We start from the raw sequence: 26,994 nt of genomic DNA on the forward strand, positions 1-26,994 counted from the left end.
ACTCTGGAACACGGTAGGGAAGTTCTTCAAAAAATAAAACTACCCTATGACCTAGCAATTGTACTACTAGGTTTTCAATCAAAGGATATAGGGGTGCTGATTCAAAGGGGCACATGTATCCCAATGTTTATAATAGTGCTATCGACAATAGCCAAAGTGTGGAAAAAGTCCAAATGTCCATTGACTGATGAATGGATAAAGAAGATGTGGGGTGGGGCGCCTGGGTGGCGCAGTCGGTTAAGCGTCCGACTTCAGCCAGGTCACGATCTCGCGCTCCGTGAGTTCGAGCCCCGCGTCGGGCTCTGGGCTGGTGGCTCGGAGCCTGGAGCCTGTTTCCGATTCTGTGTCTCCCTCTCCCTCTGCCCCTCCCCCGTTCATGCTCTGTCTCTCTCTGTCCCCAAAATAAATAAAAACGTTGAAAAAAAAAAAAAAAGATGTGGGGTGTGTGTGTGTGTGTGTGTGTGTGTGTGTGTGTGTGTGTAATGGAATATTCGGCAATCAAAAAGAATGAAATCTTGACATTTGAAACAACATGGATGGAACTAGAGTGTATTATGCTAAGCAAAATAAGTCAGAGAAAGATTACCCACCATTCACCTCTAATAAATTTAAAAATAAAGATTTCAGAAGGCGAGAGAGAGAGAGACAGAGAGAGAGAGAGAGAGAGAGAATCTCAAGCAGGCTCTGTGCTGTCAGCACAGAGCCCAAAGTGGGGTTTGATCTCATGATATGTGAGATCACAACCTGAGCCAAAATCAAGTCAGTTGCTTAATTGACCAAGCCACCTTACCTTTGTAGTTGTAATCAATATGTGGACAATTGATGTACTTGACATATGATAGGAGAGCTGAGTTGATTTGATCCTTTTGGCAAATGAGCTTCTTCCTGGGACTGTAACACTGTTATTCTTAAAATATTCACTGGCAAGTTAGTGTTTATGTGTCAGGTCCTGTGGTAGATTGCAAATGCCACAAATTCTTTGCTATGTCCACTATTGAGAGTGGGGTCTAGCACTCTCTCTATTGGATCTGGTTTGGCTTCAGTGATTTGTTTGGCCAATAGGAGACGGCAGAAGTGACATCCTGGGCCTTCTGAGACTAGGTCATAAGAAGCCTTGTAGCTTCTGCAGGTGCCTTGGGACACTTATTCTTGGATCCCAGTTTCCATATTTAAGGCAACACAAGCAGCCCCATGGAGAGGCCCACGTGGACAGGATTCAAGTCTCCTGGCTGAGCTCCCAGCCAACAGCCAGAAGACTTGTCAGTCATATAGGTGAGCTTTTTTTGTGAGTATACCCTACAGCTCCGTGGATGCAAGGAGCAGGATGAACCAATTGTACTGAGCTCTGCCCAAGTTACTGATTTGTGAGCAAACTGAATGACTTGTGGTTGCTTTAAGTATAAAGTTTGGGAGAAGTTTGTTACACAGCAATAGATGACCAGAACATGTGCTAAAGCCTTTACAAATGTTATCTTAATTTATTCCTCACAATAATCTTATGGGGTAACTGCTATTATCCTTATTTTAAAATGAGGAAGCTAAGGCTCAGTGAGTTTGCATAATAATCCAGGTTTGTTAGCTCCAATTTGAATATGGGTATTTTTCTTTACTGATATTACTTCATTCTATGGTTCATCTTATTCAAAAGACAACTGTTGAGGCAGACAAGACTAAGGTCAACTCTTAGTTTTGTCCCATTGTCTTAGTTTAAGTCCTTCTAGGACTTCTGTCCTATTGGCACAGGACTGTGAGGATCCAAAGATCCATATAATGGGCTTGACAGATGGTAGTCATTCAACAAGGGGTAAATAAGTATGTGCTTTGAGAATTCTTTCCTATGACAAAGAAACAGCTGGTGGTAAAGGACTCTTAGAAATGGTTTTTGATAGTGTGAACATGGGGATACACTCATTTAGGTCAGGTATGTGCTAAAACATGTCAAAAAGAATGACCTTTAAAAAAAATCCGTAACACCACATGATGGTTAAACCATGTGTGCATATATGGCTTATGTTACAAGGCATAGAAAAAATACAGATTTCACTGAATTGGAAAACATTCCTGATTAATCAGCTACATCTGTTACTTCCCTTCAAAAGATTCCTTCCAGCTCTGAAATTCTGCGAATTTTACTTTGCCTCATTCTACCTCGAATGTTGAGGGCCTCAGAAAAAGATGTAATCAGCCAACTTCCAGCCCCTGGTAGTAGCCACATGCAACTTGTAATTTGTGTGCTATTTCTGAACGAGGGTGCAGTTACTCCAAGAACCAACCTCTCTACTGCCTATCAATTTTTACACAGGGTAAGTAAAACAGGTCCTATGAAGTTGCTGTCATTGTCTCCCTTGAAGTTCAGGGGCAAGGGCGTGAAGGAACCAGCAAGCAGCTAGAATGGAGCTCTTATCATCACCGTCATCATCAATGGGTTTGTGGTAGGTACTCAACAAATACCTAGCAAATTGAATGTATAGTACCTTTTTCCTTGTCCTTTTAACCTGTCTCACCCATTTATTTCCAGCTGAACAGTGGATGATGGGGGTAGCAATGGTAGAAACTGAAACTCCAGAGCTTGTAGAAAGACTCTCCTTCATCCTGTGCTTATGTTCTCAGTCCCAGCTGATGACAAGCGCTAAGGCAGGGCTGCTGGCCCAAAGAATCCTGACACAGCCTCCTTGGTTTCTAGTCTCTTCCAAACTAATCCTGGAGCCCTGACTGACGGACTGATAAGGCAAGACAAAGTACTATGTCATGATAATCTGAGTAATATCTACTAAAATCTGTATCCATAAACAGAGAATGTACTTAACAGTGTTCCTGCAACACTTAAAAAAAATGAGAAAGGACAAGAAACTCAAATCTCCCCAAATAATACATATAACATTTTCTGATCTTGATGCCATAAAAGTGAAAATTAATGTAAGAATCAGAAAACAAAACTACTATTCACACCAAAATTCCATTATCTGAGGAAAAAAGGAACAAAGAAAAGAAAAAAGGAAAAAAAATTTTCTTCTGTAAAACAACTTTTGGATTAAAGTAGAAATAAACACTGAAATATCACAATACCTAGAATATAAGAGTCATGACAACACCAATACATCTAAGTAATTCAGCTTAAACAGTGCTCAGAATTGTCTACACCTTAAATCTTACATTAATAATTAGAAAATAAAAATGAATGAATGAAGTGCTAACTCAAGGAGTCAGGGAAAAAACAACAAATGAACTAAGGAGAGCAAAAAGTAGGAAATTTATTAAAGTGGAAGTCAGTTAATTGGAAAACAGAAAAATTATAGAACAGAGATATTCAAAACATACCACTCTGGGAGAAACAAACAAAAAGTTCAAAATGTCAACTGTTAGCTATCTTACTTAAGAAGATAATAGGGCAAACATAATACACAAGGGAGAGCCATATGCACAAAAGAGAAAGAGATAACTTTGCTCAACGCTATGCAACTAAATTTGTAAACTTGGATGAAATGGAAGATTTATGATGTCAGCTAAGACATAAAAACTACACAGACCAATTACTACAGAAGATAGCAACAAAGTTGTTAAAGAGCTACTAGCCAAACATCCATCAGATCATCTCACTGAAATTTTAAGGAACAGAATATTCCAATGCAATTTAAGCTGTTCTGGACCAAAGGAAAAGGAAGTTTTCAAATTCACCAGCATAAAACTAAAAACCAACCTTCTTAAAGACAGCACACACATATAAAAACTACAGACTAATTATCACTGATGAATACAGTTGCAAATATGCTAAATAAAATATAACGTAGCAGTATATTAAAAATATACACATGGCCAAGTAGTTCATTTCAGGAATGCTAGAATGGTTCAAAGTTACAAAATATATTAATAAAATTCAACGTATTAAAAGATCAAAGGAGAGAATCATATGATCATCTCCATAGTGAAAAGGCATGTGATAAAATTCAACATGCATTCTTGGTTAAGTTTTTTTTTAAATATAGAGATCGGTGGATCAATTGATTCTCCTTAACATGATTGACTGATATATTTAACATTATTCTAGAAGTACTAGACAATGCAATTAAAATGTAAAGAGGTATGCAAACTGGAAAATATGATTGTGTAACTAGAGAACACAAAAGAAAAAAATATTACTAGCTATAAGAAAATGGTAGTCTGGTAGCTGTGGAGAAAATTAATGTAAAGAAATCATTAGGCTTAACATATACTAAACGCAGATTGAATTATAAAAAAGGACTTCCTTAATATTGATAACAAAAACACTGAAAGTCCTAAGAATAAACTCTTAAGAACGAAGATGATCTCTATAAAGTAAAATGCGAAACATGTCTAAAGGAAACAACCACAAAAAGAATGAATGGGCACCATTTTTACATAGGTACCATGATTTAGACAGAAGCTTTAACATGATAATGATGTCAAATTTCCCTAGGTTAATCTATAAAAATTAAAATTGTCTAGGGGTACCTTGGTGGCTCAGTTGGTTGTCTGACTTCGACTCAGATCATAATCTCAGTTCTTGAGTTCGAGTCCCGCGTCGGGCTCTGTGCTGACACGTTGTTTCCTGGAGCCTGCTTCAAAATCTGTGTCTCTTTCTCTCTGTCCCTCCCCCGCTCATGTTTTGTCTCTCTCTAATATAAATAAACATTAAGGAAAAAAATGGTTCAAAAAACCCACATACTAATGGGACTTGTTTTGTGAGACTTGAGTAGGTCAATTCTAAAGTTCAAATGGAAAAATAAGCAAGAATATTTAAAACATTTAAACATTACAGTTATTAAAACAGTGTAGGGCTAGTATAAAAAGAGAAGGGTAGATCAATTGAAGAGAATAGAACTGGAGTCTAGAAACATATCCAAGTAGTATATAAATTCTATGATAAAAGTGTCATTTCAAATAGTAAGGAAAGAATATATTATTTAATAAAGAGCTGCAGGATAAAATTAACGGGGGAAAAAATGGAGCCTTAAATTCCGGATTGATTGTGATTTAAGTGGGAAAATTGAAATAAAAGAAATACCCAACTTTAGTTTTAATATTCAAACTTAAATAGATACATTTTTCCCTTAAAAAAAGTACAAAGGATGCATAGTAGGTTACAATTTGTATTATTATATATGGCATTTATATATATATGGACACATTTATAGATTTACATGGTACCTTTGGAGGGGTATACAGAATTTGGTATTGGTACTTGTCTCTTTGGAAGGGAACTAAAAGATGGGTGTCAGGGAAGGGGAGAGACTCACCTTGTACTGTTTGAACCAGGAAAATGTATTAGTTAATTATAGAAAGAAATTAAAATAGAAATGCCAGGAAACAAAACCAAGAAACCTATACAATATAGTATATTATTAGTAGGACCTAAATAAGATTAATTTGGTGATACAAATTCTGCTAGGAAAATATTCTATACGGGTTTGAAATGCATCTGAAAATCATACAAAGAGAACTAACTGAGTTACTGCATCTTATAAGAAACATTAATTAAGAAGTTTTCTCAAAGGCAAATATATTCAGCTCCTTAGGAATTTTTACCCTCAAGTGCTGGTATAAGCTACCACCTTACTCTGAAGAAGACTGCCTGACCTTCAATGTTCTTCTAGACACAGCGCAGTATTTTTACGGCCTCAATCTGCACGTGCATCAAAATGCAACAAAAATAAAGAGCAACTCTGATTTAAAAAGTACCTCAAGGCAATACAAAAAAAGTGATTTTTAATTTTTGATACATATTAAAACATTTCAGTCAGTTCTTTCTGACAGCATAACACGACAAATACACAAGACCTCAAACATGCTTTAAAATGACATTCAGCAAAATATTGAAAATTTAATAAATAGCAATAATCACACACAAATACATATTTCATACTCAATCATTAAGCTATTAAAACAGACAGCTAAAGAATAAATAAACAAGAATAGACAATAAAAAAATATGCGGGGTTTGCAATTCATTCTACTTAAAAAAGGGGGGGAGGATCTGAATGATTTCGTAATTTGCTTTCTGACGTGTAGCATGATCCTCCCCCGCAGTGAATAAAATATATCGAAAACCACTCTTACAATAATGCAGTCTTTAAATACAACAAATAAATATGAAACCAGCAAAGCAATTTCAAGTTGTAATAAAAACGCACCCCCCAAAGCTATGGAAATATATAGTCATTGTGGTAGCAAATGACAGTATTGAAAGTGATAGTGCTTGTGCACTGAACTCATCTGTGACCTTGACATGACGTTAGTGCAAATCCCTAGGGTCCAATACAAGCATCACCCTGTACCAGGGAAGGACATTACCAGTTGGAACTTATCTTGTACAATTTTTGTACATTTTTTATAAAGTTCAAGATTTAATGCATAGTAGAATATCTTCATCTGCTTAATTCTGTCCCGAAATAGGGATGAAAAAAGAAATGACTTGGGATTTTACCATTTGGTCTGTACCATATTAGAGTATTAAAGTCAACATTAGAAAATCTATAAAAGAGTTTCACTTTTGCCATTAATTTTTCTAACTCTATCTAAATTTCACATCACAGAATGTTAAATGTAAGAGAAAAATTTGTAGACAAAGGTTTTTCCCTTTGAGAAAGCTCATATTATGATGAAATCCAATAATATTTAGACAGATGTTACCTAAATAAAAACTCAGGTGAATATAAGGGGCTTTTTTTTTTGTACATTAACCACCTTGAAATGTGATATATTAAGTTACAAGATGTAATGGCAAAAAGCATAAAGGGTTCAATGAGAAGAAGGTATTATTTTGTACAAACAAATGTTTTAACATAGGATAGATAAACTGACAGTTGAATGAGTCAGCAGCCATACTTCTACTGTGAACTACAGTACCAGGATAAAAACAATTAAAACGAATGGAAGAACATTATTGAACAATATGAATACATAATGCAATTTTAGCTGCTAAAATAGTAAACTCTAAAGTTCATAGAGTTACAAGTTGTTTAATTTAACCATGCAGGCTAATATATAATAATAAGAAATCACCCTGCATCTTTTTTGCTTTTAAATTAAAACTAGTTTAATTGTGAAGTTTACAAAACAACGAACGGATGCTGCTCCGACTTGTACATGGCCTCGCTCGCTGTGATCCGTACCTAACAAAGTAACAAAGCCTCATCATCACTTGTTTCATTTTTCAGTGTTGCTTCTAAGCAAGTGTCTGGGATCTGGGCAGTGTGGACGACGCCACAGCGCGCGCAGGGGCCGTCTCGATTACTTGGCCTCGCTCCAGGGTTCGCTGCGCTGTATGGTTGTCTAAACCCTTGTCCTTGCTCCGAGGCAAGATCGAGAAGAGGTCTGGAGCAGTCATTCACATCCAAGTCTGAAGCTCCATCGGAAACCGGAATTAGCATTTCAACATCATCATCTTCTTCTCTTCCGTTTGCCCCATTATCAAGCTGTCTCAAAGGACTCTGGTTCTGATTTACGGAGCTTGATCGCCCTAATGTAAAACGTACCCAACGCAGCCCCTGAGTCATACGACTTAGTGCACTTGTGAGCTGGTGCCTCGCAGGACTCACACCTGGGGGTTCTACACTTGTCACATCCCTTCCACTATCTGTGTGACCACCTCGGGTACTCTGAGTTGAGGAACTTCCACTTGCTCCCACTGTTGCTTCTACTGCTGTCGTGGGAGGGACTTTTTGGGGCAAAGGAGCTGCAACCCCACCAGATGCTCCTGCCGTATCTCTTCTCTCATTTTCTGTGTCTGTGTCGTCGGACTCCACAGAAAACAAACTTCTGTGAGCATGACTTCTTTCAGGTTCTCTGCTGGTACTCTGACTAGGGACAACCTCATCTCCATCTGCTGAGACCAAAGCCAACGACCCTGAATGACGTGATCTTGCAAAATTAAAAATACGATTCCAAATATTGCTGGATCTGCCTGCCATTGGAAGCCTGATCGAAGTGAATCCAAGCTGAGATCGTACTGCCAGCCTCAGGTTTTCCAAAACAGAAGCCTACAGAAAATAAGAGGAGATCTTAAGATCGCTAACAATGAAGTATTAACACAGAAAACATGCTTCTAACAAGAACGTGTTGTGGGTAAAGACATTATTACTCATCGTTAAGAGTCTATGAAGGATGAATTCAATTCTCTCATCTGTAAAGGTTCACCTGCCACAGAATCTAGTCTATAACTCGTACCATTGCTCACTTAAGAGTTTCCTGACACTGCATTTTATACATACAACTTTAGAGTGATGTTTCATATCAATTACAACAACTATTTTATTTCAAAACTGGACGCTGTAATCCAATTCTAAAAGTGTGCCAAAGGGACAAAATTATTTGACACTGCTTTAGCTAGGAATGTAAACTAGGCTCTTTATCTGGTTTATGCCTTTCTTGTTTTTAAACACAGAACAAGTCAGACTTGATTTACAAGGTTGAAACTTTCCCAAACATGGTAAAGTTATATATATATTTCACAGCTGGTCCTCAAGGATTTGTTGAATGAATGGGTAGTGAAGATTGATTTATACTGTCATAAATAAGAGAATTAATTAATTTACAATACAGCACAGGAAACAAAGTTTAAGATTAATTGTTTTATAGCACTACAACACAATGGTATTTGAGACATTTGGACTCTTCTCAATCTTTAAAGATTAGGTTTTATTTTCTACAGCATAGCGTTAAGCATAAATTTTCACACCCTTATTCTTTGAAAATTTACTCATTTTCCTAGATGAATACATTAATGGGTTATTTTAAAAACATACAACATTTATATAAAACAGTCTTTAAGCTCCATCTAGTGGTTATAAAAAGGAGTATTCAAACTTGGAACAAACACAGCTTTCATCTGTGGCATTTGGTATTTAAAATACAGTATTTCCAGGAAAAAACGGTGAGGTGACATATTCCCTTTCCAATGATGCTGTAAGTTCACCCTGCCAAGACGAATGGCTCTCCCTTTCCCTTCACAGAAGAAAAGAGTTTCCCTTGATAGCATGTGTTCTCCACCTCTCTTCAAGATGGGTATTAAACTTACTTGTAAGTCCCACATAGGCCTTTTGAACATAATCTCAGGAATATAATTCACAGAAAACAAAGGAACTACAGTTATAGGAATATTTAATAATCTGGCACGGACTGTCAATAAGAAATCTGAAGATCAGCATACACAGATTTGCTATACAAATGAGTCAGATTTTTCACCAATTAAGAAGTATCTAATTTTATATTAAAAAACAAACAAACAAACAAAAACCGGTTCACATCCCTAAGGAATTTCTCCATAGATGTGGTCCTCACCATTTAGCATTTGAGTTCTAAGGCTTTCATGTGAGTACTATGTTATACCCAGCAGTGAACAGAAGGCTCTTCAGATAAGCTTTCCTTTTATTCAGCTATCACCCATCGAGATCAACAACGCTCACTTTCACATTAGAGTCCGTCATAGTGAAGTTCTCTACTTAGAGTTAAAAGTCTGTTTAATTAAAATTAATTTAACATTAGATTCCTAATGTTTTAGGGATAATTTTACATACTTCTTCAGTTTATGAAGAAGAAAGCATTCTTAAGAAAGCATTTCTATTTTTGAATGGGATGGGAATTTAGAATATGCTTTTTCTTTTTAAGGAAAATAATTGATAATTAATAACAAATTGATAATGTGTTACCAAAAGTTTGAAAGTTTAATCTCATAAATGGAATAAAATCTAGCGTACTATTCATAAACATTTTATTTTAAAACTTTGTTAAGTATAATTCCCTCATAAGGCTAAACTATAAACCTAAAGAATGGCGTAGTATGTAGTAAAGAATTAAATGTTATTCAGAGTGAGGTCTGACCTTTGCCATCTGCTTCTGGGATGTGATCTCTGAGCCCTTACAGCATCATCTCTGACAGGAGTGTCCTAGCCTGGGGCCTGGGGCCCGGGGCCAGCCAGATACAGATAACGCTGTGTCTAAGGTGGAGGCTCTAAGCCACACGAGCAGTGTGATGTAGGGTGGGCACTGGACTCGGCAGGATCAGTCAGTGTGCAGGGGGTAGAGACTGAGATTAGCCACATGCGCAGTTAATCATGCCTGCATGGTGGAGCCACAGTAAAAACTCTGGAGGCTGTGTCTCGGGCAAGCTCCCTAGTTGGCAATATTCTGAGCACACTGTCACACACCCGTGTTGAGAGTGTAACACTGTCTTGACTTTGTGGGGAGAGGACAGCTGGAAGATCTGGGTTTGGCACCCTCCTGAACCCTGTTCCAGGGATCTTATTCTTTGGCTGAATTAATATAGGTCTTTTCCCTGTAATTAACCATATCCCTGAGTATAAGAGCTTTCAGTGAATTCTGAGTCCATCTAGTGAACAGTCAAAAATGAAAATCATTTTGGGAACCTCAGAACTTATAATTTCTGTAAAGATGAGACCTGTTTGGTGTGGACTGTGCTTTCTTTAACTCCACAGTTAGCTGAACTCTTGGAGGAGCTTCGGGCCATAGGGGTGGTAGGTGGCAGATGGCAGATGGTAGACCAGGTGGGCGGAGCCGACCATTGTTGGAGCTCCCACCTAAAAAGAAACTGGCCACCTGGCAGGGCTGAGAATGTGTGGCTTTCTCTTATTTTGCACACAAAATTCTGACCAGTGGAACTTCTGAATTATTTACTTAGCAAGGTACATCTAGAGAAATGTTCTTAAAACTATAAATTCTCACCAGTATTTCTTAAAAGACTCAAATAAAGGTGACGGACTGTAGTCAGAAATCATATCTACCAGAAAGAAAACGGTCTTCCATTTTGCACAGAATTAAATCACTGGGAAAATAATGTTTATCAATTTTTATAAATATTTCTGAATGAATTTACATTTTAAATGTATACACCCTTATGTCTTTATGAACCCTGGTATACTTTAGGCATTGAGAAAGAAGTTTTTAAAAAAATGCTAATAGGACTTTATTTAATTTTAATTTTTTATATTTTTGTTAAATTTATTTAGTTCTGAGAGAGAGAGAGAGTGAGAGTGAGCAAGGGGCAGAAAGAGAGGAAGAGAGAGGGAGAGAGAGATAATCCCATGCAGGCTCCTCACTGTCACTGCAGAGCCTGAAGAGGGGCTCAAGCTGACCGGATCTGGGGCTCAAACTCACGAACCATGAGTTCATGACCTGATGCTTCACTAACTGAGCCACCAAGGAGCCCCAAAATAGTGTTAACAGAACTTTAAAGAATTCGGAAACATTAATAAAATAATGAGTTACTATTTAAAGAAAATGATATGAATTCTTAAACAGTGTAAAATCCGGCTGTCAAGTTTTCCCTCAAGTCAGGTAGAAATGTTAACTTCATTGCAATTACTTTTATTGTTAACTAGTTAATCTAATTACTGATATATTACTAGTTACTGTTAAAAAAAAAAACGGTATGAATTCTTAAACACCATAAAATCTGGCTGTGAACAAAAGTTTTCCCTCTAGTCAGGTAGAAATGTTAACTTCATTGCAATTTACTTTTACTTATTAACTCATTAATCTAGCAGATTACTAATGTATTAATTTTAACGTTCATTCTTAAATCTTCTAGATGTTTAGTTCAAACAGAAAATAACTTACTAAACTTTACTTCTGAATTTTAATGCACCAAATTATCATAAATAGTAAAATGCTTAAGAATCACATAACAAAATCAGAAAAATGAAAACATTTGGTATTTTGTAGCATTTGTTAAAATACAATGAAACATAATTTCAAATCCTCCATATATTTAATAATCCTTGACTACAAGAATTATGACAAAGGTCCTTTATCATATATACAAATATAGAATTCATTTTAGGAAACAGAAATCATAAATTGCAACATACCTGATTAGGTGAACAAACAGGAAAATCTTCAACTGGTGGAATTAAACCCTGAGCAATCAACTGTCCATAAGAGGGAGGGGCTTCTCTTCTTAGCAGTTCTGCTTCCACTCTTGACAGCTGTGTTTCAAATGACCTGTTAGAGAAAATGGGGGAACAGAAAAGGTTAAAAAGGCAAGCTAAAATAATTTTTTAAATCAACAATGAAAAAAATCTGAACCTTAATATATTTGACCATTTTTAAAGCTTAGCCAACTAACATTTATTGGATATCTATAGCATTCTGACACTGAGAATACAAAGGCAAAAAGCCATGGGGCTTTCACTTAGGAGCCTGGATCACTAAGTTTTAGTGAATTAGAAATTCCCATAAAAGGTAAATGTATTAGATCTTTAAAGCCCTAAGAACATAAGAGGTTTGAGACTTTAGGTGAAAGTAATCATCAAGTTCAACACATTTAGTTTTTAGATGAGGAAAAGAATGAATGAGTCACCAGTACACTTTCTGGAATAGCTTGTTCTTATAAGACCTCTGACTCTTCACTGAGCTCTTATGCTGCAATGTAGTCAAAAGTTTTGTGGCCAAAGAGGCAGCATGATTACTTTGATACTGTGCATCTGCGTGTATCTATTAGCTTACCTGTTGGGTATATGAAGTCTTTTGTTGAATCTATTATTTGTAATTCTCCTGGGACTGAGGGTCACTGTCTCTACAACAGTGTCCTAAGGGACCTCTCTCTGCCATTAGCTTCTCCCAAGTCCAATCTATCCCGCACCACGTGGAAGAAAACCCTCCCTGAAGGTCACCTTTTACTACTTAACATTTCTGACTTAACTGAGAACTCTTGACACATGGCTGTCATGGACCTGAGACATTAACCCCATGTTCCAAGTTTTAACTTTTAGCCCTTGATATGTATCTTAAGCTCCAGATGAAATGAAGTATGTGATACTTCTCCAAGCAATGCTAGGCATTCCTACTTTTATGCATTTTCCCAGGCTATTTTTTTCAACTACAGTATCTTTTCCCTGTCTACATTCTACTTGTAGATTTCAAATGGCACTTGTTCAATAAAAGCCTTTCCATTCCCCCCCCATCAGATTAGGTTAACTTTTGACTTTTCCTCTATACTTTGTTTTACAGCTTTTCTACCATTTATATTTTTGTCATCTTATTCCATTCACCAATGCCTTCCTCCCTCCTAACTGTACGGTGCCTGTGAAATTATGCCTTATTCATTTTTCTACTCATCCGTATTGTGCTTTGAACCTAGTAGGTTCTCAAATATTTAGAATTGAATTCTTACTTATAAAAACACAGGTTAAAACACTACAACTGAATATTGCAGCTTGCAAAATTCCTACAAAATAATCTGAAAACAAAAACTAGTAAATACCAGTTCTTAAGTATTTATTAGTTTTTAAAATATATTTTTAAATTTTGTTTATTTTTGAAGGAGAGAGAAACAGAGTGTGAGTGGGGGAGGGGCAGAGAGAGAGGGAGACACAGAATCCAAAGCAGGCTCCAGGTTCTGAGCCATCAGCAGAGAGTCTGATGTGGGGCTCTAACTCACAAACTGCGGGATCATGACCTGAGCCAAAGTCGGATGCTTAACTGACCGAGCCACCCAGGTGCCCCATCTAAGTATTAGTTTTTATGTGTTTAGCCTCTTGAGTCTTAGCCTTTTCACACTGATTTTATAAATCATAAAAGCTATTTATCTATTTCCCAAAATAGTATGAGACCAAAGTATACTGCTGATCACACTAAAGAACGGTTGCAAATACTGGGGCCATGTTTACTGCAGAAGCCATAACCACTACAATTTTGTCTTGATACTGACCTTCGTTCAAACATTCTCAGAGAATAAAGCTTACAGGTACATCCCAATGCAATGACCAGTAACAAGCCACAGATAAGGCTGCCTATGACGGCTGCAGTTATGACTCTGGTAGGCACAATGACGGGGCAATTCTCCTCATCGCTGCCGTCGCCGCAGTCATCCTGGGAATCACACACCCAGCTTTCAAACACACACCGATTGTTTTTACAATGAAAATTTCCTGGCTGGCAAAAAAAGCAGTTTTTTTCATCTGAGCCATTGGGGCAATGATTCTGGTAGTTGCAGCGATCAGAACGAGGATAACAGACACCATTTCGGGAACAGGGAAATTCTTCCTTTTGGCACATGGTGCAATTTATTTCATCCCTTCCATTTGGGCAATGCCAATACCCATCACAACGCTGCTGTTCTGTGTAACACCCCCAGTTACCCCCACAGGGTATTTCCCACGGCAAACAGAAGCCATCTACTTGGTAAGTTGCATTAAATCCCCTTGCGGCGTTCACTTTATCAGCACAAAAATGTACCCTGATCTGTCCAGAAGAAGAAACAACTGTAAGAGGTGCATGAGAATCAAAAGCAGTTAACACACGCAAAAGTTTGTGTGGATTCTCCTCTAATCCATCGTATATTTTGACGTAATCGCCATAACCAGTACCATCAAGTTTAAAGTCAGTGAAGCGTAAAATGACTTTACGATGATCACCAGTGTCTATTAACCAGGTGCAATTGCTTCCAGGAGGATAAAAGTCTGGATAGTTGGGAGAATTGAAAGTACCGTAAAAATATTTTAGCCACTGTCCACAAGTTGGCACATCACAGTCTATCTCATCTCCTAGGTCAAGGCAGTCAATGTTGCCATCACATTTTAAAGACTCAGGGAGGCAAGTGTAAACCTTGGTAAACCGAGACAGACACTGGAACTGGTTGTAGGCACAGGGCTGAAAAGAAGCAGCCGTTGGGGGACCAGCTTCTTTGGCACAGATCTCTTCATCGGAACTATCTCCACATTCGTCCATGTTATTACATTTCCAGGCTTCTGGTATACACTTCCCGTTGCCACAGCGGAACTGATCGCAAGCACAGTTTGGTTCTTCAGATTTCCCTGGGAGGATGTGGGGAGGACAGAGATGGAAGAAGGGAGAAAAAAACATACTCTTTTAAAAGATATATAACAGTAAGTGACACTTTTATAATAAATATTAACTAAGCCCAAGTGATAGGGTTTAAAAAAATCTTATTTTACAAAATAGATCAGTTCTAGTGGCAAACTAACATTGGCTCACTAATTACTCAACAGTTCAATTCATTAAACACTTATTGTTTGTTCCATGAAGACCTTAGTATTTTGATCTAAAGCGAAGAGAACACAAACTGAGGGGTTGCTGGAGGGGAGGTGGGTAGGGAATGGGCTAGGTGGGGGATGGGCATTAAGGAGGGCACTTGTGATAAGCACTGGGTGTTATATGTAAGTGATGAATCACTGAATTCTACACCTGAAACTAAAATTATACTGGGTGTTAACCAACTGGAATTTAAATAAAATCTTGGGGGAACAAAGAACAATTCTGCTTTTGTAGAGAACTCTCTTACTGCAGAACATTTAGTGATATGATACAAGACACTTGAGCCAATAGACTGCACTGCCTAAAATTTGAAAATAATTTATTGCATAAACATCATTAGAATATTTTCAAATGAAGAAAAATTTACCCACAATAATCACCTTTCAAATCAATTTTTTTCCTATTTTTCATATTCTTTTCTAGTTCTTGTTTATATCTATATCTATATACATACACACAATATTTTGCTATATGTGTCCTACAGTATATTTTGTAATCCTATTCTTTAGAACCAAATTTCTGCTAAGATTATTGTAAGATTAACTTTATACACGGTTCATAATGATTCATGTGACCATAACACAACACTGCCACTTTATATTTCTATTGTTTTACACAACTGCATGAATTTGAGTTATGTTATAAATTCATTCATCAAATTAGCAGGGGCAAGGAGAGAGGAAAAAACCTGAAATACCTACAGAATTCCAATTATTGTAGTGTACAATGCTAAATATACACCAATAGTGAGGCATGGAAAGAAAATCAAACATTAGCTCCTGACAGTTCCCCAAACTGACAGTGTTTGGGATAATACATCTCCATTAACTTCTCATTTATTGGTATGCAGGTGACAGAAAATGTGCTTCGAAAGCTAAATAAGTATTACAAAGACTGTGTTTTTAAGAAAAAAAAGCTAAAGGACAAGTACAAATTTTAGAAGATACAAAATGATTTTTCAGCAAAAGAGCAGATATAACTTAAAGAAGTGAAAGAAGATTTGATACTACAAACTAGGAAGGTGGAACAGAGCGGTCTTTTTTGCGAAACTGTGAAGACCATGGTAATTCAGACACACAAAAACATATTCTGAAGTAACTTTCAGGATGTCAGTAAACACTTGAGGGAAAAAAAGACTTACTTAAATTTTTTTAGTGTTTATTTTTGAGAGAAAGAAAGAGAGAGAGAGAGAGAGAGCGCGCGCGCTGGCGAGGGGCAGAGAGAGAGGGAGACACAGAATCTGAAGCAGGCTCCAGGCTCTGTACTGACAGCACAGAATTCAATGCGGGGCTCTGACTGATGAACTGTGAGATCATGACCTGAGCTGAAGTCGGATGCTTAACCAACTGAGCCACCCAGACACCCCAAAAAGACTTATTTTTAAAATTAAGTATTTAATTAAAGTAATCAATTAAAGTAATTGATGTATTTAAAATTTGAAAACAAAATTGACCTTAGTTTATAAAATTAATCAGTTCATTAGAATATACAAAACACCTTTATGAAACCGTGCTGTGCTTTAGGGCACCTGAACCTTCTTCAATCTCAACCCTTTTTTTTTTTTTTTTTAATGTTTATTTTTGAGAGAGAGAGAGACAGAGAGAGAGACAGATACAGAGTGTGAGCAGGGGAGAGGCAGAGACAGAGGGAGACACAGAATCTGAAGGAGGCTCCAGGCCTGAGCTGTCAGTATAGAGCCCGACATGGGGCTCGAACTCATAAACCGCAAGATCATGACTTGAGCCGAAGTCGGATGCTTAACCGACTGAGGTACCCAGGCGCCCCTTCAATCTCAAGTTTCTTAAGGTCTAGTCACAATTAGACAGATATTGTTTAGAAGACTAGCCCCAAAGTGACTTGGTACTTAACACTACAGAATTCTGTTCATTATCTTTCTTCTTTTTTTTTTTTAAAACACACCTGAAAAATATGCCAGTCTGAAACCCTTTCTAGAAATACTGTCATCGGAATGGAACCTGATCCAGACGTGGTCTTGTGAAGAAATATATGGTGGTGGAACTGTCGAACCACAGGCTCTGTAACTTTCGATATTCTTGTATGTTTCTATCGTCAACCAGTCCAAACTGCATCTTCTGGACCCTTGAATATCAAAATCCTGAAAGCTACAAGTAAAAAGTCAGAAAAGGCTATTAATAAGGGTAATTTGGGGGAAAAATTTCACTTAATAATACTTAATAACTGAGGACTTTATTATAAGCCTTCATTCAATATTCATTGATTCTCCTGGGTTTTCCAGGCATACAGCCATATCATCAGCAAATAATAATACTGTTTCTATGTTCCTAACGTTTGTATCTCTTTCTCAGATTCCTGAACAATACTTCTTCATAAAAAATATCAGATTCCAAAATAATGCTAAAAAAACGTAGGTAATAGTTGGCACCTTGTTCCTTTTTCTTCTTTGTGTGTGTTTAGGAAGGACCACTTCTAATTCAGAATACCCTAAATTATTCTGTATTTGAACCAGAAACACCACACCTAATCTGATAAGCTAAAGTGAAAAAGAGAAAGTCAGCCTCCTCTTAGACTGGTTCGTCTGCTTGCTTAGTGAGAAGCTTATAGCTTACACTTTCAGGAGATCAAATAACATATATCTGAGCAAAGTAAAAAAGTTAAAAGTGAACAAACAAAAAATCTTTATCAGTGAAAAACCCCTAAGTTTGGAAAGACTTCTTTTTTAACATAAGTTACATTATAGTCAAACATTGTCTTGTAGTTCACAAAATATGGGCATGCATTAAAAGGTATCAAAAGGTACACACAAAATTAGCTACTGCTATGAAAAAAGAGAAACTAAAATATTATTTTCCAATAACATGTCTCCACCAAAAAGGGAGTATCTGACTTTACCTTCTTGCCTCTGCCTTAATCCAACTGATAAAGAAGTTAATTATCCAAGGATTATTACATGAGGATATTTCCTCTTTAAGTATTCTAACTACAACAAAGGCTGACAGATAATTTGATTGTTTCTAATTTCTCATTATTATGAACAATGCTTTAAAGAACCCTTATACATGCATCTCTACATGAGCAAATATTTCTCTAGGGCAAATTTTTCTAGAGGTAGAATTGCTAGGTCAAAACACAAAATTCCACTTAAATTTGATAGACACTGACAGGACTATTTATACCAACTCACTCCCACTGAATGTATGTGAAAGTACCTTATATTAATGATAAAATATTTATCACTGTTCCATTTTATATTTCCTTATGTACCGAGATGGAAACACTTTTTCCAGTTTACTATTTCTTTTCCTATGAATTGCCTTGCTATATCATCCTTTACCCATCAGAAGTTTTTCTTATTCATTTAAAAATTCTTTACGTTGAACAAACACGTCCCTATTTGACGGCATGTCTGTAACACAAGACATATGTACTGATATCCACACGTGCATTTCTCAATAAATAGCTGGTGAGGTAACTCCTGTTAACTTCAGTCATTAGTTGGCATGAACTGACATCTCTCATTGTGGTTTTATGTGCACTTCTCTGAAGACTAATGATGTTGAACATCTTTTCATGTGCTTATTGGCAGTTCTTACATCTTCTGTGAAGTGTCTGTTCAAGTCTTTTGCCCATTTAAAAAAATTGTGTTGTCTTCTTGAGTTATAAAAATTAATTTTATATTCTGGATTCAAGTTCTTTGTTAGATATGTGTATTGATAATTTTCTTCTAGTCTATATAAATTGCCTTTTCATTGTATCTTTTAATGATCAGAGGGTTTTTTTTTTTTTTTTTAATTTTTAAAGTTGTTTTGAGTTTGAGAGAGAGAGAGCATGAGCAGGGAGAGGGGCAGAGGGAGAGAAAGAGGGGAGAGAGAAAGAGAGAGACACTGTTAAGCAAGGCTCCATGCTCAGTGCGGAGCCCCACAGGGGGCTCAATCCCATGATTCTGGGATCATGACCTGAGCCAAAATCAAGAGTTGGACTCTCAACCAACTGAGCTACCCAAGCTCCCTGAGCAGAGATTTTTAGTTTTGATGAAGCCTATTTTTCCTTTTATGTTCAGTGCTTTTAGTGTCCTCTCTAAAATATCTTTGCCTACCCTAAGATATTCAACAATGTTTTCTCTTAATGTTTTATATGAGTTTTAGTTTTTACATTCACATCTAGGATTTATCTTGAATTAATTTTTGTGTGTTCTCAGAGGCAGGTCAAGATTCTTACACTTATTTTCTTCTATCATGCATGGAACATCCTGGTCTGGTCATCCTGCACTTGTGGAGGGAGGCTTGGCTCAGCTTTGCCCTTACTTAGTCTTAGGTGAACTCTTTATTTTAGGACATTGTCTTTACCTATGACATTTCTGTGGTTTCAATGAAATCCCAAGGTATTTAACAAGCTCGTCAAACTCAGCAAGTTTCAGACTCCAAACTCTGTCTCAGCTACACCACACAGGCACTGAAATCCTTACGTAGCTTTCTACAAGGCTCCTGGGAGTCTCTTAAGCATGCACAGTTCAGAAAACAGCAAGGAATTTGAGAAGAATTTATATGTAGATGTAAGGACTTCCTACCTTGGAGCTCTCTCCTTTTTGGATTTGCCTTTTCAATTTCCAGCTACTCTGACAGCCTCAACTCCACCCTGTGATACAACCATAAGCTGACAAGACTGTGGCAGTCTGCTTGAGTTCTAGTTACTACATTCTGCACGGATTAGGGAACAGACAGGAAGCAAACATATCTCACCAGTGTGGATCCCTTCTTTTAAGAGTTTAATCCCCTCCAGTTTCCTCCAGCTTCTGATTACTCTCCAGTGCCTTTGAGTAGTTTTTAAAAAACTTTTATCCAAAGTTGATAACTGTTCATGGGAGGGCTAGTCAGATTCAAGCTAAGGAATCCCTTAGTATGTTTTTATCCATTAAAATGTTTAAGATTGAGGAAAGCAGGATCCTTGTCCAGAACAAAAGAAATATCTATTCATGCATACGCTATTGGATTAGTTTTGCTAATATTTCATTTAGAATTTAAAAGATACATTTAAAAGCAAAATTAGTTCGGTTTTCTTTTTTTTAATGCTTCACAGTAGTTTATATAACAAAGACTGTTCACATACCTGGGCCATGTGCCTATTTCAAGTATAGATCTAGAGTTGAAAATTTTAATTTCTTCGTTTTTTGGTTTAATCAGCTTTTTCTAAACTGGTATTGAGTCACTTTGATCATTTAAATTTTTGTAGAAATTACTATTTTATCTTGACAGTAAAATTTATTGGTACAAAGCTGTAAATCGTACTTTCTTACATTAAACAAATTTCATGTCCGTGGTCTTTATATTTGCTTAGATTTTCTGTGGAGATAGCACAGTACTGGAAAAAAAAGGAGAGACTCATCTCTTCCTTCCCATTTTTTGTATTACTAATTCTATTTATCGTCTTGTTGCATTTTCTGAGGGTTCTGGTACAAGCAGTGAAAACATGCGTCATCATCCTGGCCCTTGTCACTAAAATTAACTTCAATATTAAGTTTGATTTAAAATTTTTTTAACAGATACCTTTCATCAGGTTAAGGATTTCCTTATCTATTCATTTAGTAACACCTGCCTGTAAAATTACTCAGGTTTAGAATCCTATTCTGAACATTGATCCAATTTCTTTAGCGAATATTGATTTAATTAGCTTTCTAATTCTTGTTGAACCAATTTTGGTAATATACAGTTTCCAGAAAATGGTCCGATTCATCTAATTGTATAATAATGTTACCACAAACTACTTGTAATATTCCCGTATGACTTTTAAAATCTCAAAAAATTAAAAAAAAAAAAAAAAAAAAAAGAAGGGGCGCCTGGGTGGCTCAGTCGGTTAAGCGTCCAACTTCAGCTCAGGTCATGATCTCGTGGTCCGTGAGTTCAAGCCCCGCGTCGGGCTCTGTGCTGACTGCTCAGAGCCTGGAGCCTGTTTCGGATTCTGTGTCTCCCTCTCTCTCTGACCCTCCCCCATTCATGCTCTGTCTCTGTCTCAAAAATAAATAAACGTTAAAAAAAATTTTTTTTAAATCTCTATTATTGTATTTGTAGTTAGACACTTTTGCTCACTTTTATTAGTACCTTTTCCTTTTTTTCCTTAGTCTTGCTTTCAGATTTGTCTATTTTCCCCAAGTTTTCAGAAAGCCTGTTTTTTGTTTTATTGAATCTTATTGTTAATTCAATTTTTTTCTGATCATATTATTTTTTCTACTTAAGATTTCACCTGTAATTTTCCTTCTAAACTCCTGAGTAAATGGGGAGCTCATTTATTTCATATCCTACTTATTTCAATGCATTAAAGGCTGTAAATTTTTCACTAGGTACTCTACCAATGTGTTCCAACAGTTTTAATATATAATACTTTTATTATGGTTATTTTCAAAATATTTTATGAGTACAGTACCACTGTGATTTCCAGCATTAATGCAGGAGTTATTTAGGAATATGTTTCCAAACATATGGGTTTTTTATTGTGGTTTCTAATTTAATGACATTGTGGTTAGAGAACACATTCTGAATGATGTAAAGTCTTAAAAAATGGAATTCAGAGTTCCTTTGTGGTTTAATACATTATCAATTTCTTATAAATGTTCCATATGTCTTTGAAAAGAATATATATATTCTCTATTAATTGAAATAAGTATAATATACACATATATAATACATGTTCCTACTGGATTAAGCTTGTTAATTTTGTTTATCAAATCTTCTATCTTTACTAATTTTTTTTCTGTTTAATCTATTAAATTCTAATTAAAGGTATGTTTATAAACTTCCACTAACTGGCTTAGTCAAACTTGCTTGATAATTCCCCATATTTTGCTACTTTGCCTGTATTTTAGACTGTGTTAGGAGGTATACAAAGTTTACCAAGATTATATCTTCCTAGTGGCTTATTCCATTTGTTACTAATATTTTGTGTTTTAAGCTCAATTATATCTAATGTTAATCTTCCTACACTAGCTTTCTCTTTCTTAGTATTTCTGAAGTTTATCTTTTTTTATCCCCACCCCCCTTTTTAAACTTTCTGTGTTAGTTTTGTTTTAGTATGTTCTTAGAAGCCCTTTATAGGGGGATTATACCAATCAACAAACCAATAAACCCAATCAGATGGTCTGTCTTTTAAAGGTTAAATGAGCTTTTTCCTGAATGGCCTTTCTATCAGAGTTCTAATTTTCCTCCTTTCTTCTTTTGTATTCGTAGGTTTTGGGTTTTTTTTTTTTTAAAGTTTCTTTTACTTTTACTCAAGACTGCTTTCTATTCTTTCAGGAGTTATCTTTTGATGTTGTAATTCAAATACTAAAACATACTTTTGATCTAATAAAGTCCAAGTAAGAGTATTCAGTGTTTCTATTCTCCTCTCAAAATGTCAAATTTGGTGGAAAAATTTACAACCTTATTTTCACTAATCTCTAACTGAAATTTGAAATTTCACTTATGAATATAAACAAACCATTATAGTATTTACAGTACCTGTCACTTACCAACAGAAATCACAGATATTTACACATTACATTTCAGTTTTAAAAGATACCTAGAATCACTATTTACACTCAAAATCACCTCGGAATTACAGTAGTTGTTAGAACCATCACTTACTAATATGTTAATAAATAAGCATGTATTACTATATTACATATTTGTAAAAAATATCAGATAGCTTTGTTCAATATAATTGGTTCCCTTTGTAATGGTGTGTATTATGATTTATGAGTTTAAAAACATTCTGGGAAAGGATCTATAGATTTCATTAACTACCAAAGTGTTCACAGCATAAAAAATTTAAGGAAAAAAAAAACCCTGATGCACCTGTTGTGATGAACACTGGGTGAAACTAATGTAACATCGTATGTTAACTATGTTGGAATTAAAATAAAATAAACAAACAAACAAAAAAAACCTGATATAGTAAGTGTATTACGTCTGGAGTAAATTTGTGTTTGGATTTTGTGGCTGTTTCTGTCAGTATTAACATTTTCCATACATTTTGGAAATAAGGCTTATTCTTTAGACGCTTTTCTGGTTCACTCTCTCTCCTTTTAATCCATTCTCTCTCTATATTCTTCCACAGCCTGTGTTTTATAGTTACTTCCAACTGGGTCTGCATTCCAGAACAGTCTTAACATGGTGGTTCACAGCATTATAGGTCCTGTCACGGAGTCTTTAGGTGGCCCGGTTAAATTCCTATTTGTTAGGGTATGTCTTCCCACTTCTTTAAGTTCTCAGCCCCATACAAACTCAGGCAGTGGTTAGTAGAAGTTCTTTTCAGCCTTCTTTCTTGAGCACAATAGCCTGACTCCAGTCCCTGGCTTCAAGCAAGCAATTAGAATCTAATCCTCTATCTCTTCTTGATAAGATGGCCTTTGTTGATTTTGGTAGGTTTCAAGGGAGAGGAGTAAGGTAAAAATGCCTTCACGTTACCATCTTTAACCAGTTTTTAAAAATTTTTTTTAAAGTCTGTTTATTTTTGATAGAGAATCAGAATGTGAATGGGGGAGGACAGAGAGAGAGGGAGACAAAGAATCTGAAGCCTGCTCCAAGGTCTGAACTGCCAGCACAGAGCCTGATGTGGGGCTTGAACTCACAAACTGTGCAATCATGACCTGAGCTCAAGTCAGATGCTTAACCAACTGAGTCACCCAGGCGCCCCTAACCAGTTTTTACAAGGACAGCTCTAAATATTGTTTATAGTCTATAATTTTAGTTTCCCTCCTTTATCTAGATTTTAATTTTATTTTAAACTCAGGAATGAATGTTTTCTTTTTATCAAATGCTTTAAAACATCTATTCTAGATAATCATATACTTTTTCTTTGACTTGTTAATATGGTAAATTCATTTAAAATTTTCTAATAGTGACTGACTTGTATGTCTAAATGAGCCGCATTTGATTATGGTATAAATTTCTTTTGAACAATTTAGGATTACACCAATATTCACAAGTGAAACTTGGTTGTCTTTGTATGTATGCGACCCTTCTCAAGTTTGGTGTTACCATGACAATGATTTCAGTAAGAACTAGGACAATTACTAAAATCACTTTCTGATCTCATTAGGCTGGGTAAATCCAAATTCACTAACTTTGTCTGGAATTTAGGAAATTTTCCTTTAGATGTATGGTCCATCTCTAATTTTGTTCTGCATTTCAGCATTGTGCTTGGTTTTGGTGTATCTTTGTAAAATCTAAAGGGTCCAACACACGATCAGAACCAAATGGCAGGGGCACCTGGGTGGCTCAGTCAGTTGAGCATCTGACTCTTGGTTTTGGCCTGGGCCATGGTCCCAAGGTCATGAAATTGAGCCCTGTGTTGAGTTCCACACTAAGCGTGGAGTCAGCTTGAGATTGTCTCTCTCTCTTCCTCTGCTCCTCTCCATTGCTTGCTCAAGCTCTCTCTGTGTCTCTCAAATAATAATAATAAAAAAAGAACCAAGTGGCAGTGTTCCATGCAGCCTCCTCCGTGCTGGCAAGAATTGCCAAGTTTTATGGAAGTGAGCTGGTAGGTGGCAAATTTAATTTTGGGGTTGGACTTTTAGGTTAAAAGATAAAAATTTCCCAAAACTCTAGTTTTATGTGGAAAGAAATCTTATACTTGGAATTCCTATGGTAAAAATGCTACTTTGTAAACATATTATAAGTAATAGAAAATAGGTGTATCGTCTGGGTTCCAGCTCGGGCAGTGCTGCGGAAGGATAACCTTAGTAGCACATCTTATCAATCCATCCAGCAAGACATTCACCCTTCTCACAGAGCAGAACGGTTTCCAGAGAAGCTCAGCTCTGGTGTTCCAGAAGATGTTGGCCTGGGGCAGGAGACCAGATGGAAAGCAAACCAGATGGCCCCTGTTTTACGGCTTCCACAGACAAAGGGGGATAGGACACAGTTGTGTTTCTCAAGAGACAGCGGGTGTCTCATTAGTTACTGGATATAAAAAAGGAAGCTGGATGAAACAGATAAAGAGGATGAAGAGGTACAAACTTCCCATTATAAAATAAGTCAGTCGCCGAGATGAAAAATAGAGCGTGGGGAACGTAGTCAATATATTATAATAACATTGTACGGTGACAGATGGTGACTACTTTATCATGGTCAGCACTGAATAATGTAGAGAACTGTTGAATCAGGATGTTGTACACCTGAAACGAATATACCATTGTATGTTAGTTATACTTCAAAAACCCCCACAAAAGTAGGCTAAATTTACAATCTTAGTTTTAAAAAATGTAAAGAAGGGATTTGAGTCCATGATGTGCACGGTCTCTTCTAAATCTAAAATTCCATACTCTTGCCTATAAAAATATTCCTAATGAAACAATATTGAAGACGCGGATGCTGGCCTTTGTGCTGTTGCAGACACTGCCTCCGTGGTGGGCGTGACTTTCTTATTTGTGTTTCATTTCCAACCACAGTTCTTTAAGCACACTATTTTTTTTCTTTTTCTCCTCTTCAGGCATTTTTTTTTTTTAATAGCCTTGATATAACTTCCTTAAGCAAGCATTATCTAGTTCCACTGAATATTTTCTCCTTAGTATCTTATCCTCAAGGTTTTTCTATGCAATTTTAAATGTTACTAAAGTGAATCTTAATCTTCCTTATTTATATTTATTCTTAGAAACTTATGTTTCTTCTAGGAGTATCTTTCATTTTATATTCTTAACAGAAGTTCTTTTGTTTCAACGTTACAAAAAAGATTTTCCTAGATACGTTTATCCATTATCAGCCTGTTTCAAGTTTTATATACGTACATGTATACAGATAAACACTACAATCATGTTTTAGCTTATTAAGATAGAGGATTCTACTAATGAGACTAAGGTTATGGGCTAGGTGTCCAAGTGGATTAGTGAGTTTTGTTTATTTGTCCCATAGCTAAAGGTTACACTCTTGACCCTAATAAGCTACTTCTCAAATGTGCACCTTTTGTTAAAAAATGACCTACAAGAATATGGATGGCTCAGTGGAAATCCACCACCACCATCAGAAAACATTCAAAACATATACCCATACACTACAGGAAGGATGGGCCATTACTCCTACTCTTAATATGGTACTGGTAACTACAGTTTATTACATTTTTAGAAAATTGTCTTTTAATATAACTGCATGCTGAGGGATGATACTTGGAACCTGAATTTATATTCTATAAAAATATCATATTTATAATAAAATATTATATATTAAACATATATATGTTTATATTATATATAGAACATACAGTAATATTTATATTTATAATAAAATATATATTAAACATGTATGTTTATATTATATATATATAAGTATATATATAATAAAATATTATACATAATACAGAAAGGTATCGGCATTACCTTATAGTAATGATTTCCCCTGGGTTTGCCCTTATGAACCAGCTGCAGTTGATCTTGGCAGGATATTCAGAAGGCCAGCCTGGGCTTGTGATTATACCACTTGGTGCTCGAATTTGTTCTGGAGTCTCTCCACAAGCTGTAAGAAGCCAAAGCAATCTTAGCTAATTATTATACTTTAAAACAGAGCACTAAGTAAATCAGTCTTTATTTAAAAAACAAAAAAACCCACAACACTTTAGAGATCAAATTATATACAATAAAATATGGTATTATCAACCTTAAAGAGTTTTTATTATTCTAATAAGATATTTTATTTTCTTCCCCTTAGTCAAAGGATCTTATGCTAATTAAGTACACATTTTGGGGAGGCATGGAAGTTTTCAAATTAGATCTCTGAATAACAGTTTAAGAGTCAGGATTACGAGCTTTAGCCATGGATTCTGATCAAGTGATCCATCTATCTTTTTTCAAAACTCACCTTTTAAATTCATTTTCTTTCTTATAAACTACCTATAAAGTTCAATGTTTGCCGAACTACTGTGTTTAGATCCTTAAAAGTACCATTTTATTTTCTGGATACTTTAAATTAAAAAACTATTATATACATATGTATGTATATAAATAGTCTTCTGGACAAAATAATT

General features: G+C 36.0%; 1 protein-coding gene across 2 annotated transcripts in view; it reads right to left on the minus strand.

The window, feature by feature from the left end:
* Positions 1 to 5,685: 5,685 nt before the first annotated feature.
* LRP12 (LDL receptor related protein 12) overlaps positions 5,686 to 26,994 on the minus strand; it is a 74,476-nt gene continuing 53,167 nt past the window's right edge. For both annotated transcript variants that reach the window (XM_040494228.1, XM_040494227.1), the window contains 5 exons: positions 26,351 to 26,486; positions 16,951 to 17,153; positions 13,685 to 14,789; positions 11,844 to 11,976; positions 5,686 to 7,997 (listed from right to left, as the gene is read on the minus strand). In XM_040494228.1, the coding sequence (XP_040350162.1) occupies positions 7,131 to 7,997; positions 11,844 to 11,976; positions 13,685 to 14,789; positions 16,951 to 17,153; positions 26,351 to 26,486 (2,444 nt within the window). In that variant the 3' untranslated portion in view covers positions 5,686 to 7,130. The remainder of the gene's footprint in view (positions 7,998 to 11,843; positions 11,977 to 13,684; positions 14,790 to 16,950; positions 17,154 to 26,350; positions 26,487 to 26,994) is intronic.

Source organism: Herpailurus yagouaroundi, unplaced genomic scaffold (assembly GCF_014898765.1).
Source record: "Herpailurus yagouaroundi ecotype Mexico unplaced genomic scaffold, PumYag 186, whole genome shotgun sequence".
Lineage (NCBI taxonomy): Eukaryota > Metazoa > Chordata > Mammalia > Carnivora > Felidae > Herpailurus > Herpailurus yagouaroundi.